Raw genomic sequence first — 21,171 nt, forward strand, 5'->3', positions numbered from 1 at the left:
ATTTTCTTCTTATTAAACTGAGTAAGAACTTATGTGATTGCTAAGCCTCCTTGGAACTCCATGATTCCAAGATATTTCATCTATTTTGTCATCTCGTGTAATATACTTATAGTAGTTTTTAAAAATATTTAATATATTTAATGTCTCAAAATTATACCAATCCAAACAAAAAAAGTATGTATATGTACTTATATAATTATATATAATATTATTAATAATATATATTATTATAAATATTATATATAATTACCTATATATGTATAAATTATATATATTATATGTATATTAAATATATATATAGTTACCTATTTATATCCTAACTCTCTGCCTCATCTTTCTTTCTGGCAAGTTCTTCAAGAGCTTCTGCATAATTTAAGTATTGCTTACCTAAAGATTTACCACTTTAATTATAGCATCCTCCCTCTTTGAAAATCCTTTAGATGTTTAGGGAAATCTTACAGCTCATTCAAGCCCATATAATTTATTTATATAACATAATTTTAAAGCTTAACTAAAACCTTCCTCAGTTCAAATTATGATTGTTTTAAATCTTTCGACCTTTTTCTATTTCGTATTAAACATACTCTCGCAGCTATAATTTCCAAAAAAAAGTTAGAGCATAAAAAAAAATTGCACCCATTTACTGCAACCTCTAGCTCCCTCTAAAACTGAGTGATAGTGAATCTTTGGATTGACATTCAAACCTAGAAAAGGGAAGAAAAAGAAGGTTACATTATCATAAAAATATCACAGAATTTTCTAGATGTTTCTTTAAAACTGCTGGTATGTAGTGACTTTTCAAGAGAATGAAAAAACATGTTTGTAACTCAGGCCAGAAAAAGAAAAGGGCTGGGATTAGGAGAACCAAACATCTGCAGATGCGTTAGGTTCAGGCAAAGAGTAAGATGCCTGATGAGAATACAATACAAAACAAGAGATGAAAGGTCAAGATGGAAAAGCCAAGGTGCAGAAGGAAAGGAGGAAGTACAGGGTCTGAAGATTCGGGGCTGATGCCAGCCAGGGGCCTGCAGGCGCCTTTCAGGAAATGCAAACGCTCAGGAAAAGCAGGGACTTGCAGTTGATGTGCCCAAACTCTTGTCCATCCCATTTTAGATGTAAAATGGAAACACTTTAAAGATAGTTCTTAAATATACATGGTTTTATCTCCACATTTGGAAAGTAGCTGTTATGGGCTGAATTGTGTCCCCACCCCATGCCAATTCATATGTTGAAGCTACCTTAGAATGTGACTATCAGTACTTAAGAAGGGCCTTTAAGGAGGTGATTAAGTCAAAACGAGGCCCTAAGGGTGGGTCTAATCCAATCAGACTGGCATTCTCATCCGGAGAGGACACACAGATAGGAAGGATATAGGCACCGAGGAAAGACCACTTGAGGACCTTGATTATCTATCTGGCTGAGGTAGTGTCTCCCACGTGTCTGCACCATAACATTACGCTTTTCCTTCTGTGTACACAGTAAGGAAACATTTCAACCACCCTGAACCTGTTTCTTACTGTGGTAAAATATGGACAAAACCCCCTCACACTGTTTTGGAAGCAATTCTGTGAAATGATGTTTTCATTCTGCTGATGGACCCGAGCAGCATCTACTCTACACTTACCCTGAGCAGGACAGGGGAGCTGCCTGTGCACACAGATTTCACACACACACACACACACACACACACCCCTGCCCCCCATCCCAGCCTGGGCCCAAAGCCAACAAGTGTCTTCTAAAGGGCTCTCTTCCAGCCCATTCCCCATGAGCTGCAGCCCCCAATTTCAGATTCCATCCCCTTTAATACCTCTCCTCGTTTTTTTAGTCAAAGAAATGTTGAGTCATAACAGCCATCACTTAATACAGTCTTCAACGGTACAAAAGTCTACCATACTCTCCCCAGTAAATCTTGTGGCCACTTCTATTCAAAAGTCTGGAAAATAATAAATAGCAAGTAATTTTTTTATCATCATCCCTTGATTTCCTCTTCCACTGGTATCGGTTCCATCAGTTACTCATCAGCAACTTTATGGAATATTTACTTAGCACCTTTTGGACACTATTACTGTTTTTCATTCTAACACTACTAAGATAAAAATACAAATTTAAGAGTATAATAGTACATAATATCTAATCAACTAATGATAGGAGTTTACTATATAAATTATAACTGAAGTGGGAAAACTTCCCCCAAAATAAGGGTAAAAGATTAAATTTCCCTGAAAGAACTATTAAGACTACTACAGCTCTAGATAAAACAGAGTGCTTAAGTACCTTTTTTTTTTTTTTTTTTTTTTTTAGGCTAGGAATACTGTAAGAGTTCAGAGAAAAGGAAAGATTAGAGAAGGCTGTTGTGAATGAAAATGTCACCTGCCATATCAGTAAACAAAGGACTTTGCAGCCATCAGGTTACTGCACCCTATGGTGAGCCCTGAGGGGATTCAGGATGAGAAAACACTGGATACTAACCCCAGAGAGCTAAGGTGCATATGAAAGGAATGATTTCAATGAGCCCAGACTCTTGCATCTTCTCATACATAGAAAAGCACTGAATTCCTTTACTTGAGATGTCTGGTTTTCTTTAATTAACAGCAATCTTTTGATGTTCCCACTGCCTGGTCCGTGTTGCAAAAACCCCTCTAGATCCTGGCTCCTTCCTCACCTCTTGGGAGCCGTCCCGCAGAGCTATCTAGGAGACTGCCTCCCGGGCTTAAGTCCTCAGGAAGTCTGCTGAATAAAACATAATTTGCAACTTTTAGGCTGTGTTTTTTTTCTTCAGCCGATGGTGTATGGAGCAGGTGAGAGTAGGACTGAGCCACATAAAACACGATGGGTGTTTCCAGGCAGAGAGGGGGGTCAAGGGTGCTCTAAAATCTCTGTGAACATAAGGAAGGGTGTATATAATAATGATACATAGATCTTTCCTGGTTTTTTACAGAAATGATTTATTATAGACTGATGGGCCACTGGGAAGCCTGTTGATTAGAACAAAGATTTCATGTTGAGAAATTGAAGCTTAATTTGAGCACTAAAGAGGAGGCTATGGTGAAGAGATGATGGAGATTATTGATAAATAAAGAATGAAGGTTCCAGTGAAGGTTCTTTCTTCCATAGAATGACAGGAAATGGCCTTCTGTGGTTTCTCAGTCCCAGGACATTATTTTTTCTAGTTGCCCTCTCCCTTCTAATTTTTATTTGTTGTCCTTAATAGGCGCAATCTTCAAGCTAGATTTTTGATTAATACAGAAATGCTAAACTGTACTTGTCATTAAGCTCATAGTAAAAGTTCCTGAGAGAGGACTGAAGAAACCAAGAAACCTATGACTCCGGTACAATGCATTTGATATATGTTTCTAGCTTCATAATTTATACTTCCTATTATTTACACAAAGGACACCTGGTGAATTTTTACTTCTTATCTTACTTTATTCTGATATACTGTGCCACAAAATCAGTTCTTTGTTTAAAGAATGCAGAAAAATGTGTATGTAAGGCTCATTCTCATAATATTCTATTAATTCTATTCTAGTCAATTCTATTGTATTCAATTCTATTCTATTCTATAGTCTGGGCCCAGTCACTCTTTCCACATTAGCAGAAGGACTGGAGCGAGGGTCTGTGATACTACAGGCCCTATTTGGTATCAGCAACACCACCAATGGATTAGAACCAGATTATACCTAACAACTTACAATTAGAATAAAATATAACTCCTGCTTTCCCATTAGTAAAAAACTTGTGAAATAATAAAGGAATCATTAGAAAGGAATCTGAAAAATTAAATCAGCCAAAAGAAAAAGAAAAAAGGACGTATCTTATGAATTCCACCAGGAGAGAAAAATAAGATTTCTGATTTCAGTGTTCAGTGTCTCATTTTTTTAAAGTTCATAACAATTTCATTTCCCTGGAACTTTTCCCTCAGTGCAAAAGTACTAAAAAATTTAGGAAAACACAAAGAAAAGGAAGTACTCATAATTAACGCATTTACATATAATTGGTGTTCATATTTTGATATATGATCCACAGGTTATATTTTTTTCTATGCAATTAAGTATTTTTAATTACATACTGTTTATATCATTTTGTACACATTGCATGCTATGAAATCTTCCTCAATAATTTAATGTCTGTCTATCATACCATATACTTCATATAGAAGTACTTTATTTTACTTACCCATTTAGATCCTTCCCAAATTTTTCTATTACCGATGGTACTGTGATAAGCATCCTTGCACATACGTCTCTCCATATATATGGAATTTCATATTGAAGAGTGAAGCTAACCAAGAATTAGATCATGAAAAATGTAACCTCCTCATTCTCACTATGTTCAAATAAATGAGTATGGTTAAAATTATGCATATCATGCCTACCTCTCCCATCAGGTATTTGATGGTAACTGATAATTAGTAACTGCTCCTACAGTGATCTCATTTACACTAATAACAAAATCAAATAAGGTTGAAATTTATTGTCCTGTTCAGTGAATCATGAGTCTGTCAGCTGCTCCTACCAAGGCTGGCGTTTGAGCCTGGCTGTTAACAGACTGTCTGAAAAAGTATTTTGCTGATTATCTTCTAATGAACTTATTCTTCGGAGACAATAGTATAAGAAATACATCACCAGATTTCTCTACTGAAAAAAGTGTAAGCTGATTTTACATGAGGATTTCCAACACAAAAGGGGAAACTCCTTCAATTAATAAGTTTACATTGAAGGAAAACCAGGAAACTCTGGGGAACAGCCATTTTGAGCTACCTTTTGGAGGAGAAAACTGTATCTTCTCCAAGCATTTCCTCTGGTGATGTTGGTCAGAGAAAACAACACTGCTGAGTGGAGAATAAATCCATTTGGCGTTTACTGTGCCCTTTAATTTTCCATCTCATCATCTGAAATTACAGAGTATCCATTATGAACAAGTCAGATCTTATCTTTTTATCTGTATTTACAATACAAGAACCAATATCCAAGGGTGCTCATTGTCAGTGCAATACAAGGAAAGAAAACAGTGGGTCTCTGTTGTAATTAGACAAGGCTCTTAGAATTAGCACTTACTCTTGAAAAACAAACACAAGGTATAGTTTGAATTTAGCTTGGCTATCATGCCAAACATAAATGCCAGGTAAATTTAACCTTTATAAAAATGTGTCAAGGAAATAGTCAAGGCTTCTTCATCTAGGCTATTTCAATGAAATAACATCCTTAACTCCAACAATGTTTCTCCATGATTAAACTGGTATCATTCGTGTGCATTTTTTCAATAAACGAAAACATTTTTATTTTAAAATATTTTATTTCTATGTATCTAATAACCAAAAATATGATATAGTTTTTCAATACCAAATCAATATAAAAATAATGTTTGTTTTCTTACCAGAAAGATGCTTATGACATGGTCACAAGGCAAGGCAATAATATTCCCTACATTCCTGAACAGAGTCATGGTGTGAGTATTGGAAAATGCTAAGGACTATGGTAATTATAGATATTAGTATGAACGGGTATTTCATTCATTGGTCCTTCCTTGTTTTCAATAGATAATATATACATGCTACAAAGTTTAGACCCTCACGTTCCTTTGCCAGAGGAGACACTGTGACAATTCCTGTGCAATCTTGAAGAGATGTGATAGCACATATAGGCATACTAGTATATATCACTCTTAAAAAAATAATGAATGGCCACAGCAATCAGAGAAGAAAAAGAAATAAAAGGAATCCAAATTGGAAAAGAAGAAGTAAAGCTGTCACTGTTTGCAGATGAAATGATAATATATAGAGAGAATCCTAAAGATGCTACCAGAAAACTACTAGAGCTAATCAATGAATTTGATAAAGTAGCAGGATACAAAATTAATGCACAGAAATCTGTTACATTCCTATACACTAATGATGAAAAATCTGAAAGAGAAATTAAGGAAACACTCCCACTTACCATTGCAACAAAAAGAATAAAATACCTAGAAATAAACCTACCTAAGGAGACAAAAGACCTGTATGCAGAAAACTGTAAGACACTGATGAAAGAAATTAAAGACGATACAAACAGATGGAGAGATATACCATGTTCTTGGATTGGAAGAATCAACATTGTGAAAATGTCTATACTACCCAAAGCCGCCTACAGATTCAATGCAATCCCTTTCAAACTACCAATGGCATTTTTCACAGAACTAAAACAAAAAATTTCACAATTTATATGGAAACACAAAAGACCCCGAATAGACAAAGCAATCTTGAGAAAGAAAAACAGAGCTGGAGGAATCAGGCTCCCTGACTTCAGACTATACTACAAAGCTACAGCAATCAAGACAGTATGGTACTGGCATAAAAACAGAAATATAGATCAATGGAACAGGATAGAAAGCCCAGAGATAAACCCATGCACCTATGGCACCTTATTTTTGATAAAGGAGGCAAGAATATACAATGGAGAAAAAGCCTCTTCAATAAGTGGTGCTGGGAAAACTGGACAGCTACACGTAAAAGAATGAAATCAGAACACTCCCTAACAACATACACAAAAATAAACTCAAAATGGATGAAGGACCTAAATGTAAGGCCAGACACTATAAAACTCTTAGAGGAAAACATAGGCAGAACACTCTATGACATAAATCATAGCAAGATCCTTTTTGACCCACCTCCTAGAGAAATGGAAATAAAAACAAAAATAAACAAATGGGACCTAATGAAACTTCAAAGCTTTTACACAGCAAAGGAAACCATAAACAAGACAAAAAGACAACCCTCAGAATGGGAGAAAATACTTGCAAATGAGGCAACTGACAAAGGATTACTCTCCAAAATTTACAAGCAGCTCATGCAGCTCAATATGAAAAAACAAAATACCTAATCCAAAAATGGGCAGAAGACCTAAACAGACATTTCTCCAAAGAAGATATATAGATTGCCAACAAACACATGAAAGGATGCTCAACATCACTAATCATTAGAGAAATGCAAATCAAAACTACAATGAGGTATCACCTCACACCAGTCAGAATAGCCATCATCAAAAAATCTAGAAACAATAAATGCTGGAGAGGGTGTGGAGAAAAGGGAACCCTCTTGCACTGTTGGTGGGAATGTAAATTGATACAGCCACTATGGAGAACAGTATGGAGGGTCCTTAAAAAACTAAAAATAGAACTACCATATGACCCAGCAATCCCACTACTGGGCATATACCCTGAGAAAACCATAATTCAAAAAGAGTCATGTACCACAATGTTCATTGCAGCACTATGTACAATAGCCAGGACATGGAAGCAACCTAAGTGTCCATTGACAGATGAATGGATAAAGAAGATGTGGCACATATATACAATGGAATATTGCTCAGCCATAAAAAGAAATGAAATTGAGTTATATCTAGTGAGGTGGATGGACCTAGAGTCTGTCATACAGAGTGAAGGAAGTCAGAAAGAGAAAAAACAAATATTGTATCTAACACATATATATGGAATCTAAAAATAAATAAATAAATAAATGGTTCTGAAGAACGTAAGGGCAGGACAGGAATAAAGACGCAGACATAGAGAATGGACTTGAGGACATGGGGGAGGGGGAAGGGTAAGCTGGGACTAAGTGAGAGAGTGGTATGGACATATATACACTCCCAAATGTAAAATAGATAGCTAGTGGGAAGCAGCCACATAGCACAGGGAGATCAGCTCGGTGCTTTGTGACCACCTAGAGGGGTGGGATAGGGAGGGTGGGAGGGAGACACAAGAGGGAGGAGATATGGGGATATATGTATATGTATAGCTGATTCACTTTGTTATGAAGCAGAAACTAACACACCATTGTAAAGCAATTATACTCCAAGAAAGATGTTAAAAAAAAAAAAAGAATGGTAAAAGAATCTCCACTGTGTCCTGCAGATTTTTTATTCTGCTTAATATATCTCAAAGATACTTCCCTACTGGTAAATACAGTAGGGAAGTATCTTTGTTTTTTTAAAAATAGTTTTATGTTATCATGGGCTGATATACCATCATTTATTTAACCAAACGTCTGTTACATTTAATTTAATTCCTCTCCTTCATTAGAGTGTAATTTTGCTGTAACTATGCTATGCTTGTAAATGTATGTTTTTGTATGTGTGTAACAACTTCTGAAAGATAAATCACTGAAAATTCATTAAGTTGGCTAGAGTATAAATACATTTAAAATTTTGATAGATGTTGCCATTTCCCCCTACAAATAATCAGTATATACATGATGTAAATATTTGCATCAAAAAAGCATGAGGATATCTTTTTTTTCTCACATTCTTATCAACACAAATTATTATCAAAGTTTTGGTTTGTAAATTTGATAGCAAAAAGAAAAATACAACTTTAGTTTGTCTTTGTTATGGATGAGGAGGATATCTTTTTATAAGTTTAATAGCCAAGTGTTTTCTTTGACATATCTTTGTATCTTTTTATATTTTTGAACAGTTTTACATGTAGTTGTATTTTTTTTTTATTAAATAGTTGATAGCCTTTCTTATGGGAGCTCTTCATATAATAGAGAAAAAAGTCATTTTCCTGCTATTTTGGTACAAATATTTTTCCTGTGTCACCTCCTTTGACTTATGGCATTCACTGTAGAGTATTTTTATCAATCATATAAATTAAATTTAGCAATCTTTTCTTCTCTGGCTTCTATTTTCGTTTTTGTTTTCAATACTTAAAATACCCTTCTCCTAAATTTGTATTATTTGTGTGGCTTTGTTTTCTTACTTTAAATATCTGCTTTATCTGAGATGTATTTAAGCAATAAGAGAAGGTTTGTTTTCTAGATGATTACACAGTTGCCTTCAAACTATTTATTAAATAATCCATGTTTTCCCTCATTGACATGAAACGTCACCTTTATTAAACACTGAAGTTCACATATGCGTCCATCAGAATTTGGCAAAGCCAAATCTCACAGCTCAGAATTATTTACCCCAGTATGTCACTACAGATACTTTATCCAGATTGAAGCTGAGTTAAAGATAACATTGTTATTTAAATCTAGAGGTTAGATTCTACCTCCTAAAAGGAAAATGGTCACCCTAGGTAAAATCAAGAGCCATATTGAAATTTACAGACATTTATACTGTCAAAGGATAAAATTATATTTATGGGACATGATTTACACTTCATACCTAGAGAAAAAACCATACTGTATTATACTCAGTTTCTTGGTTTCTTTAGATTTTTGCAGTTCATTTTATTGTCTTCATTTTATCAGACCCAGTCCGAATTACACAGTGACTCCCAGGCCAGAGAAAACCAGTTTATAAATATAAATAGTAGAATTTTTCTATAAATTAATTGTTTCTTTATAATAATTAAAATTGTATTATGGATTCTTGCTACTCCCCTCCCCCCTGCACCCCCCCCCCCGCATACAGTCCTGTGAAATTGGAAGAAACTGACTCTTGTTTAGCAGACATATCCCAAAGCAAAACCTATAGTTTTCTTAGTCTTAATGAGCCAAGTTATACACAGTCATATCCCAGCCATTGAAAACTGGCTTAGGTCCTGATGCCCATCTTTCTCAGTATAAACGTTCCAGCTTATCAAAAATCACGCAGTGCCTCTTAGGCCTTTGAGGCTTGGCTGTGGTCATGAACAAGGAGGAGCACAGTACGGTCTTCCAGAATGGTAATTAATAATATGTAGCATTTACATACGATTTTACATCTTCAAAGGACTTTGCAAACACTAATTAACCCACTTACTAACCCTTTTAAAGGAAGAAGCGGGGATTAGCTTTCGTTTTATGAATGAAAAACTGGCTCGCAATAAATCACCCCCCCGTCTTGACAATCAAAAAGTCTCCAGATGTTACCAAACCCCAGAAGGGCAAAAATCTTCCCCAGCTGTGAACCACTTCGTAGGAGAAAGGGCCAGAAAAGTTTGGTAATGCCCATTACAGGGTTTTCCCTTACAAACACAGTTCTTTTCTCCAATTCACATTCTATTATTACCATGTATCACAGAACCTCTGCACCTATTATTTTTCCTTCTCACATTATGTACAAAAATAATAACTGATAAGATAGTGTTCTAAACATAGTCATAATACGTATGCACACGTGTGTGTGCGCACACACACACACACAGGGTCCTTACAACCACTGGATAAACCAGTTACCACTATTACCCTATTCTATGCAAGAGGAAACTCAGACACATTTTTCTAAATGGGAAAAGAATTTGAAAAAGAATAGATACATGCATATGTTTAACTGAATCACTTTGCTGTACACCTGAAACTAACACAACATTGTTAACCCACAGTACTCCAATAGAAAATAAAAATTTAAAAAAAAAGATGTTTGTTTGAGAAGTCAGGAATTCTACTATAAAATATCTTTAGATGAAATCATGTGATCTAAGATGACTTCAAAATAATTCAGAGGTCTATAAATATGAAAAAAAGATTGATCATTGATAATTGTTGAGAATGGGTGATGTGCATGCAGGTTCATTATGCTATCCTCCTGGTTGCATTTAAAATTTTTTCTATGATTAAAAAAATAAGTTATGGTTGGACACATTATGTTTGAGAGGCCCATGCGACTTCATGTGGAGATGTTATGTAAACGGTGAGAGATGTGAACTAGAGTTAAGCAAAGAAATCAGGGCTAAAAAAAGTGGGTGTTATTAGCATATTTAAAGCCACTGGGCAGGATGAGAACACCTATGGATTGAAAGGAGAGAGAACAGGTCTAGTACTAAGAAACTGAACTCTCCAAGAAAATCTAGAAAGGCATTCTTGCCAGAATTCTGCAATGTGTCTCAAGTCACTGGAAAATACGTAACTATGAATCAGCAATTCCATTTCTACAAATGTAAACAATTGATTACAAAGCTCAGTAAAAAAGTGAAGGTGACTTAGTGACATACACTAAAAGCCAGGCAATAAGGGCCAGCTGGATACATTACAAACCAGTCAATGGAATATTGTGTGGCAATTAAAAATGATGTAGATATAGTTTAGTGACCTGTAAATATTCTCACAATTTATTAGGTGAGAAAAGCTACTCATAGAAAGCATTATAGCTTATTTTATACTTATTTGTTACACTGTAAATATGCATTTTGTGCTTTCCTTACCATCAGTAACCTAAAATAGATGTTATTATCTTTGGTGGTAAAATTATGTACTTTTCTTCTCACTACACATACTTGTATTTTGTAATTTTTCTCAATAGACATTATATAAAAATATACAAGTTTAAAAATTTTAATGAAGCTCAATCAGTAATGTGAAATTCAAAGGACCTGAAATAGGAACTGACTTGAATCAGTCAAAAATTATATTAATACCGTAATGTCTATTTGACTGAAATAACTATTATGAATTGTTTGAAAATAAAGATAAGAAATTATTTTAATAGCACATTAAATATTTTATTTAAATTAAGAAATATAACAAAATAACATACATTTGTTCCATGGGTTCGATAAAATTTTTAACTACTTACAAATAATCTACACACAGTTTCTCAGGTACCAAATTCCAAGTATTTAATTGATGTCATAAAAACATATTTTTCAAAATGTACAGGCTGCATTCCAAAATTTGGTATATTTTGGTATTTATATATTTGGTACATAAATCCAGACATAATATATATATAAATACTCACACATACTATACAAACTTTACATAACTTAAGGGTAAATAAGTCACTTTAAAAAGTCAAAGCAATGTACTTCTCTGTAAAGAAAGTTATAACACACATGCCATTCTGACACATTCATTGGGTTATACTAAAGAAAATCACTCTTTGTGAATACTATTTATACTGAAGTACAAATTCACATAAAAGTATTTTCTTTAAAACATGCTCTATTTTAGAAAAAACATTAAGTGCGGGCCAAGTACTTTTAAAATTGCAAGAGATTTTAAAAATCAAACTGATCTAACTTTAAGTTTTTAGACTGTTAAATCTCATTCAACTTCCCCTGATTTAGCTAATGACATCATTAACAAGGTATGCATTCATGAGCTTGACTTAACCTTAAAAAATAAATTTGTTCACATTTAAAAGAGGAATTTTAGCCTTCAACTTAAAAAGACATATATTTACAAGTCCAATTGTAACAATTCTGATTTTTTTCTTGCAATGCTTTTATTAGACAAAAACTATTATTAAAATTTTTATTTGACTTCAGAAAATCCTCTTTAGGTCACTGTTTTTAATGACTCTAAAAGCTTCTAAATCTATTTTATTAATATCTGAGTCAAAATTCTAGATTTCTATAAGGAGACTGTAACGTTAAACATTTTATTTCATCTTGGTTATAAAAATAATCAAATACTACACTGTTAAAAATTTTTTTCTTGACATTGGGCCATTGGGTGTCTTTTCTATATCAAAAGTTATGATTACTGTGTTTCTATATCTAATAATACTGCTTAAGCATAGATTTTAAGAGATTAAAATAAAATGTAGTTTAATGCGTCAGCCAGATCAGAGGCTTCCCTCACTAGGAAAGCTAGCTTCAAACCAAATATTGATTTTCCTCCTGTAGTTCACTCTTGTCTATTGATTCAGTTACCCAACGTTCTTGTAGGATTTTAAACTTTCTCTTAAGAGTTCTTCGAAAAGCTTTAAAGTCTGCAACCCGACTCTGATCCTCCCCAATGATGACATGAGACACTCCCTCAGCTAAGCAGGAAACTACTTTTGCTCCATGAAATTGAAGCTCCAGGGCTGTGATAGCTAATCTTGCCCCCTCGAATTTAGTATTTAAGTCATTAATAACAGTATACAAGTCCAAATAAACGGTGTGGTGTCGAAACATGCTAAGAGGAGTGTTGTCCCAGGAATACCGGTGTTCCAAATCGGCAATCACAGGACCCATTTCCCTAGGAGTCTGTTCACCAGCATTTTTAATTCCCGAGAACACTTCCTTCAGTTGGTTCAAATCTGTATCGACAAAGTAACTATCCCCGTAGCAGTCGTATTCCCGGGCGAAGTGCTGTTTTGTTGATGGGCACATGTGGATCATGAAGCGAGGCTGCCACGGCACACAGCTTTTGGTCTCTAAACACTCTAACAGCCACTCCGGCTTGACAACATCGTGTTTATCAGAAGAGATGATGTTTTTCACTCGAATGTTCTCAGACCCTGCAATCACACAGTATGTGTCTGGGCCTGGATTTTGGACTATGTAACCACCAAATTCTGCGATTCTGTTCTCCAGATCAGGCTTTGGATGGCTGTTTGTTCCACTCATGACACAAAACTCCACATCTTCAAATATATTAGAAACTTTGTTTACGTTAGAAAGGTTGGGTGCTTTTAGGTGCTCAATAATTCCAATAACTTTCTTCATCTTTGGGGCAGCTTTCCGCTTTTTTTCTTGTGGTTCATCATCATCACCCACATAAAGGTGTCTAGACGCAAGCTTTCCGGAGGCTTTCCCTCGAAGTTGTTCTAAGTCCTCCAGAGATGTACATTCATGCCATTCTTTGTCTTCTCTTATCTTCTCAATTCGTGGAAAACGCAACGTGCAGCCAGTTTTATACATATCACTGGGGACGATCTCTGTGGCCTTAACCTGAACAATGACCGAATTCCAAGGTTCGATGTAGACCTCTGGCTTCTCTGTTCCACATAAAATGCAACTTGGTGGAGCTCTCCTATGAAAAGGCTTCCAGTGTTTGGCCAACTTCAAACCCAGGTCATACAGTTCTTTCATGGTGTAACCTGAGCCAACACGACAGAGAGTATGAAACACTGATGGTTTTTCACCAGAAGGGGGTTTCTGTGACACCGCACACAAAAAATGAGACATCATTCCACCCCGGGAACCTTTCCCCCAGTAGCCCCCCACAATTAAGATGTCCAGTTCATCCATCAGCCCATTTACATACTCTGGTTTAATTTTTAACCATCCTTCACCTCTTTTATCTGGCTTGTAAATGGACAGAGGATGTTTTATCATGATCCCCTCTTCTCTTTTATCTATTGCTTCATTCAAAGCATCAATTACTTCTTTCTTAGTATGAGCTTGTGTTTTTTGCACTATTTCTATTCTACCTGGTATTGGCGTAAAAACACTATTAAGAATTTCATACCTCTTTCTCAGTGTCTCCTGCCCTAGCTTTTTATCATTAACCATCAATACATCAAAAACACAGTAACAAGTCTGCAGATCAGAATCTTCTACCATTCTTTTAATATCAAACTTATTCCCCTTTTGCATAAAAGTTTGTGTATTAGGGTTGTAGGCCATCATCTCACCATCGAGGATGCAGTTTTGAACATCTGTTTTGAATGTATTATGGATGAACGGTGTAAGGGAACCTTCCTGTGGGGAAGAACCAAACTGATCCTCATAGTTATATCCATTGCGGGAGAAGTACCGATACACGTCCCCATCCTTGTGCATTTGCATACGCTCACCGTCTAGCTTGGTTTCGATGTAGAAACTCTGGTGTTTCATGTCCTTCTCAATTCGCTCGATATCTGCTATAGTGGCCAGCATGGGTTTAAAGGCAGAGAATAAAGTGATAGAAATGTCACTGAGCCCAACTGAAGGATCATGCAGTTGCCTACAGACCTTTTCCAGATCTGTGGTGACATTATGCAACTCAGCAGCATCATTATGAAAAACAGAAAATACAGTTTGCTGACTAAAACCAAGCTTCAAGTCCTTTACAATCATCCGTATCAGCCACTTTTGTTCAAGTGCTGAACTCTGAGTTATAAGCTGAAGAACACTCTTCTTTACTAGGTCCTTCCTTTGGGCAGCATTATTGTTGGCAATGGAGTCTAAAATGTCATTTACCTGCTGTATGGTTAAACTTCCCTTCTGTAAACATCTGGGTTTCAACACAAAGTACGCAATCATCGCAAAGTCTCCAGCATCTCCACGAGTTCCGGTAGGTGTTCTGTAGTTTAGAAGTTTGAGGGCATCTTTTCCTTCTCGAGGTAAGTTAAGCAATTCAATATAAAGCTTAGCAAGCATAGTTTCTTTGATGCCATAGGCCATTCTCTCTCTTTCCAGCTGAGGAAGAATAAGTCTCATGGCTGGATAAAAAGAATCTGTGACATCTTTTTGGTTCTTATGAAGGGCATCATGAAAGTTTCTCCAAGAATCTAAAAATTCTTTGAAGTGTCTGATTTTTTCTGCACGTCCTTTACTTTTCTGTATTCGTTCTAAAGTTGAACATAAATCTGCAAAAGGAACGTGAGATGCAACAGTCTGTGAAGTTTGTGAGGCAGCCATGGAAGAGATGGTGAATCTTCGGGTGGTTTATCTGATAAAGCAAAAAGAGAATAACTGTAAAAGATAAAATTCAACTAAATTTTAATGTAAAGACCTTACAGAAAGTGCCCGGTTCATAACAAATGTTTAATAATGTTTGTTAAATGAAAACAGACCAATGTTACAAATGATGTCTCTTTTCAACCTCTACATTGAATGATAATCAACTATTTTGTTTCAAACCCATTTCACTTCTGGGCTCCTGAGGTCTTTTCTTATATTTCTCCTCTTTTTCTTTCAGACCACCACCACACAGCACCAGAAACAAACATTTTTTTTCAATTTACAAACAATTTTTCCCATTTTATTGTTTTATTTTTTATTAAAGTATAGTTGATTTACAATATTGTGTTAATTTCTGCTGCAAAGTGATTCAGTTATACATATGTATATTCTTTTTTATATTCTTTTCCATTATGGTTTATCACAGGATATTGAATATAGTTCCCTGTGCTATACAGTAGGACCTTGTTGTTTATCCATTATATGTAAAAAAAAAACTTCCTAAAATCATGTTTTTAACAAATCGCTAGCTCACTGAATTGAAATTCGGCTGAACTGAACTTCTACATAGATAGGGTCCTTTCCCCCAAGTAAGTACCCTCTTCTTCCAGACAAAGCCTATGACTATGTTTACTGTCACTTCTTCACTGCTATGACAAATCACTCTAGCATTCAAAACCCAAATCAAAATATCCTCCCCGTGAAATTCTCACTTTACCTATCTCTTAACTCTATTATCATAGTTACTTACAGTTTCATAAATTTAAATTCATTAGTGCACTTTTTTGGCTGATAATCCCATGCCAGTAATCCCAAAACCACTTGCTGACTATATATGGGCCATGCATTGTGCTATGGGCAAATACAGTATGTTTCTGCCTTAGGAGTACATTTTGCAATGAAAAAGAGATGTAATGGGAACAACTATAAAATGCTAAGTGCTTTAACAAAAATATAGCAAAAGTAAAATGTCATGAGACAGAGCTTTTCACTGAAATATCTCCTAAAAGTCAGAGAGGAAATAACAGGGGCCTCATTCTAGACCCTAGACCCTGGACTAGGGTCTAGGATATTTGCTAAGGTGGTCACCACAAGCATAAAATTTCTTTGAAGTTTTAAATAATCATGCAAATTCTATTAGAATCTATAAGATATCAGAATATGGTTTAAACTATGTAACACTAAAATATACTAACTTTTCCAAAAAAAGATTCAAGTAAAATGTGCACTCTAGGAATTTAAGCCATGTTTTATCTTGTGGTTTCCAGATAACTCCTGGCATATCCCCATGTAGCCCAGAGGGCAGGGAATCAGAGCAGCTTCCAGGGAGTGGGGAGGTCTCTTGTGGCGCAGAGTCCATGAAATTCCCGGCCCCAGCAAACAAAAGAGAATCACACAGTATTATTAGCACGAGGCTACACTATCTAGCAGGAGAAATCACATGGTTAACTACAATACCACGTTTACTAAACTGTCAGCCTCTGGAGGTTAGAAATCATGTTGTAATCTGTGCCACTAGCTCCTGGCACATAGTAGTTTGGTTTGTTGAATGAATTACTGAAACCTACAGTTGAGTTCCTGGAAAAGCACACTAGGGAAGGCCAGGAGCTGATCTCTCTCTCTCTCTCTCTCTCTCACACACACACACACACACACACACACACACACACACACACAAAGTGGTGGGGTAGTTTGGTTAAAAACACCCAGCAGCTATGACTGCTCTGGGGAAGGTTAACAAAATCCATTTGGGGGCCTATGGGGAAAAAAACCCCTCACTTCTCAGTCTAATTCCTGACAGAGGAAACCCAAATTCTACGGAGTCCATTAGGCTGAGATAAACCCAGGAGAGACCACAATCCTGGGTCTTTTATCTCTGAATACAGGAACTGCTTCCCCTTGCTGTGTCTCATTTGAATAACTGACTGCCCCACCTGGTTAGGTCTGTTCACTGTCTCATCTCTCAAAACATGCTCCCTCAACCCAGCGCATTACAGTATATAATGCCCTGTTTACAATTCATATATAATATATACCAAACGAAGTATGTTAAGAAGTACTTCTTTGAATGTTCAAGATTGGTATAGGGTTTCTGATTTATCTGTAGATTCTATTACAGTCTCAGAGTCAAAGTTTCCCTGAACAAGTCTCAGGCAAAGACTCAAATTACTTTATACTAATGTTGAAATCCACATAATGATGTAAATATATATGCATCGTAAAACTGCTACATAGATAACAAGGATTCCAAAATTAGTACAAAATGAATAGACTTCAAGTATTTTTACATATTAAAATTGTACAAAAAAGTCGAATATTAGGATTTCCACTGCTTTTTAAATACTCTTTTAATTTTATTTTCTGGATTCTGGGGATTTTAGCTGATGTTTTTGATTTGTGAAAAAGCAATACAAAGAAGTTTGTGGTTAGGGCTCAGGCTCTGGAGTCCAATAAATCTGAGTTTAAATGTGGAGTCTAACACTCCATAGCTGTGTGATATGGGGCAACTATTTAATTTCTCTAAGTTTCAGTTTCCTTAAGTGTTAAGTGGGGTTGATAACTATGTAGAAATTAGGATGATGCCTGAGAATTCACATAAGATGCTTAACACAGTACCTGGCATTTAATAAGCCCCTGATCGATTTTAGTACTATAATGCTTGTTGACCCAAAAGACACTCAACACATGAATATTACAAAATACTAAGCGGATAAGAAGAGAGGAGGACGATTCATTTTGACAAGGATAAGCAAAGCTTTCAAGAGAATATATACAAATAATTAGTACAATAATGACTCATCCATTCAGCTGCTGCCTATATACAACAAGACACACTAGCAAGGTTTTATTCGGTGAATATGGGAGATGACTCAACGCTCTTCTACCGGAGAGAAAGGGATGGCACAGGTGAAGTTTCCTTCGTGCAACCCTCGACAAGACAGAAGGGTTGACAGGAGCCCACCTTCCACAGCACTTTGTGATATTCTGGGAGAACCTCAGGAGAAAGAAATTAGGGGTGAGGAAAAGCCAGAAAGCTGTGGGAGGCGAGAAGTTAGTGAAAGACAAGGTGTAAGAAGAGAAACAAGCATATTCCCTCCCTGCAAAATCACTGGACGGTCCACACTACCCTCATCAACGGATGCCGGGGGAGCCCTGGCCCTGGGCAAACCGTTACCTCTGAGTCCAGGGGTCCCCAGCTGGCGGGGCGGGCGCCGGAATCAGGTCATTCAAGCAGCCAACACGACTCCTGAGAGTCAAAGGCGGGGGACACTACAGTCCCCTCGCCCCACGTCCCAGGGGGTGCGGTCCAGAGCAAGAGCCCCGAACCGGAGACCGGGCTTCTAACGCGGCGGGTCGCCAGGGTGTCGGTGCCCCTCACCCGGGGACCCGAGGAGGATGAACCGAAGGACGAAGAGGAAACCTGAACTCTTAAGACTGTAGCATTTCCTGGACTAAGAAGACGCGACACGGCCCCCTCTTGTTCGGCCACACCTGCCCAGCCTCCGCCTGCCCAGACTCCACCTCTGGATCCTCCGTGGAATCCGAGGCCCCTCCCGGGCCGCCACACAAACCGCCAACCTGACCTGAAGCCGCTGCCGCCGCCGCCACCAAACCGGAAGCGGGAAGACCGAGGGCCGGTTCCGCCAGCTGCTCCCTGCGCAGGCGCAATCGCTTCCTGCGGACGGAGCGGCCCTGACTTCACGCGGCTGATGTACGCGAGCGCCGTCGCCACCTGCGGGCCCAGAGGCTGTGACGTCAGGAAGATGATGTGCGCAGGCGCGGTACCTTTCCGGAGGCACTGGGAGGACCGCCCACCTCGCTGGGCTGCAGAGGCCCCGAGGGAACCGGGGTTACAGTGTGGTCACCAACACATCTCCCGTTGGCCTCAGCAGCAGGTGCTCTTTGCAAACGGTTGGCCCACGAGAGTGGATTTCGTCGCTGAGGGAGACCCCCAAATACTTTGTCCACTGGCTCCTTACTGGGACTTTGAGCCTGAGCCTCTCTGCTTTGGCTACTCTTAGCAAGTGACAGCCTGTCAAAGTTCTGCTCCCTATGTGTAAAGAGTGGTACCATCACTCATTTCCGCGGTTGTGAAAGCACCCAGGGGAGAAGAGGGCATCTTCCCTCCCAAATCGTCTGTTTCATTTAGGTGGAAAAATATGCTTTTGCAAAATTGTCTAAGGCAGTTCTTTCCTATTTGTTTTTCATGATGGTGCAACTGTGATGTGAGCTCTTGTCTCCTAACACAGAAATAATACATAATTCACAATACAGATACAAACAGTTGCATACTCAGAAATCAACAACGGACTCCTAGTTTCTATTCAAGGATTCAAAATAAAACTGTTCCACAAATCTCTACTGAGCACCTACTATGATATTGTAATTGTGCTACATACAGAGGATTGAGAAATGAAAACAACCCGAATCCTTGTGTTCCAGGAGCTGTGGCTTTCTACCAGTATCTTGCTATGGTTTGTCCTCTTCCACCATGGAGAATTGAGAAATTATTCATAAACTGTAGGAGGAAACAACTTTTAGAATTACTTCATTTTAGCATAAAATATTATTGCTTTAAAATGAAAGTGAAATTTTGCTACAACAAGCTCTGAGAATACATTTTGGAATTTTAAGTGCCCTTAGGAGTTGTCTAATGTACAAAAGCCTCTTTTTACAAACTGACACACATTTAATCCACAGTACTAATTTGTAGTAAAGCTAGACTTAAGGCTCCTTCTAGCTCAACAACAATTATATGTCACATCAGCTATGTTATCTACTTTTCTAAAATCACTTGAGTCATAAAGTCACATGGTACTGTTTTGTGGGTAATTTTTCCACCTACTAGTCAACTTAATTATCAATTTACTTTGGAGGCGCAGCCAATACTGTTAAGTTAGAGGACCCTCCACGTGCCCATCTTTTGCGAAGGCCTTTGTGTACATTTTTGTACCCTGTTCAACATCTACTGAGCTTGTATAATGTCGGAGATAGCACTTTGTATTAGTGATATAAGAGGGGAACAAGGAAACCAGACAAACTCCAAGTTGTTTCAAATCCCCGTCTCCAAGTTACCATGTTATTTTAGCCTTCTGATGCTTGGTTCAAAGAGAATCAAGAGTTTTTCATTGAGTATCGTCTAGAGTTGCTTTGATTATTAGTTTATTTTTGTAAGTGGTCGATCTACCACGGTGGGTGGTGCGTATCAGATGATGTACCACCTGATAACAATTCCTGATAATAATAGGAATTATTATCAAGAGCCTCTCTGACCTGGAGCTCTCAAGTTGGTAGCAGATTCCAAGCTTTAAAAAATTGTTACATATCCTCTGTATATATAACACAGGGTACAGAGAATAGGGAATGGCGGGGGTGGGGTCAGACATCTATAAACAAACAATTGAGTACAATTTGGTGCGCAAGGCGGTTGTCAGTGAAGGTAATGACGCTCCAGCTTCAGGGGCCCATTTGTATGGTCACTTCCAAGGCCTTGGAAGGGGCCCTAGCAATGTTTTCATGGTCTTGTGCTTCTATAAAATTTGGAAAAGTAAGGTAATGTTCCATTCTCTTTCTTTACAAGGTCCGTCTAAATGGTACAAGTTTCGGGCCTCATAAAACATGCATCCGCCCGTGACGGTCCACTCTGTCAAAGGTAGGAGCGGCCTGGGTTGGGAGAAGACAAAAAGAGAAACAAAGTTAAGGAAGCGATTTAAGTGCCGGAACTCACTCCTATACCCCTAACAACCGACTGGGGCAGACACCGTTTCTTCGGGAAGACATGCATCCTGCAGGCGGATCCGGCAGGCTCCGAGCTCTCACCCCGGAGGCCTCGGAGGCGGGGCGAGAGGCCTCCCGGTGATCGGAGGGAAGAGAGGCTGCGGGTCAACCCGCCGC

The 21,171-nt window shown here is 37.6% G+C and overlaps 1 protein-coding gene across 7 annotated transcripts; it reads right to left on the reverse strand.

Moving 5' to 3' along the window:
• Positions 1 to 12,248: 12,248 nt before the first annotated feature.
• On the reverse strand, positions 12,249 to 21,170 carry LIG4 (DNA ligase 4). Of its 7 annotated transcripts, XM_068526759.1 has the most exons (3): positions 18,452 to 19,643; positions 16,473 to 16,617; positions 12,249 to 15,265 (listed from the first exon to the last, which is right to left on the reverse strand). In XM_068526759.1, exon 3 carries the CDS (start codon positions 15,232 to 15,234, stop codon positions 12,499 to 12,501), a length of 2,736 nt encoding a protein of 911 aa, XP_068382860.1. In that variant the 5' UTR covers positions 15,235 to 15,265; positions 16,473 to 16,617; positions 18,452 to 19,643; the 3' UTR covers positions 12,249 to 12,498. The 7 variants fall into 7 exon arrangements, with proteins under 7 accessions (XP_068382860.1, XP_068382862.1, XP_068382865.1 ...); XM_068526761.1 differs by lacking the exons at positions 16,473 to 16,617; positions 18,452 to 19,643 and adding an exon at positions 21,005 to 21,170; XM_068526764.1 differs by lacking the exons at positions 16,473 to 16,617; positions 18,452 to 19,643 and adding an exon at positions 19,701 to 19,809.
• Between the last annotated feature and the right edge of the window lies 1 nt (position 21,171).

The sequence above is a fragment of the Eschrichtius robustus genome, chromosome 18 (assembly GCF_028021215.1).
Source record: "Eschrichtius robustus isolate mEscRob2 chromosome 18, mEscRob2.pri, whole genome shotgun sequence".
Classification (NCBI taxonomy): Eukaryota; Metazoa; Chordata; class Mammalia; order Artiodactyla; family Eschrichtiidae; genus Eschrichtius; species Eschrichtius robustus.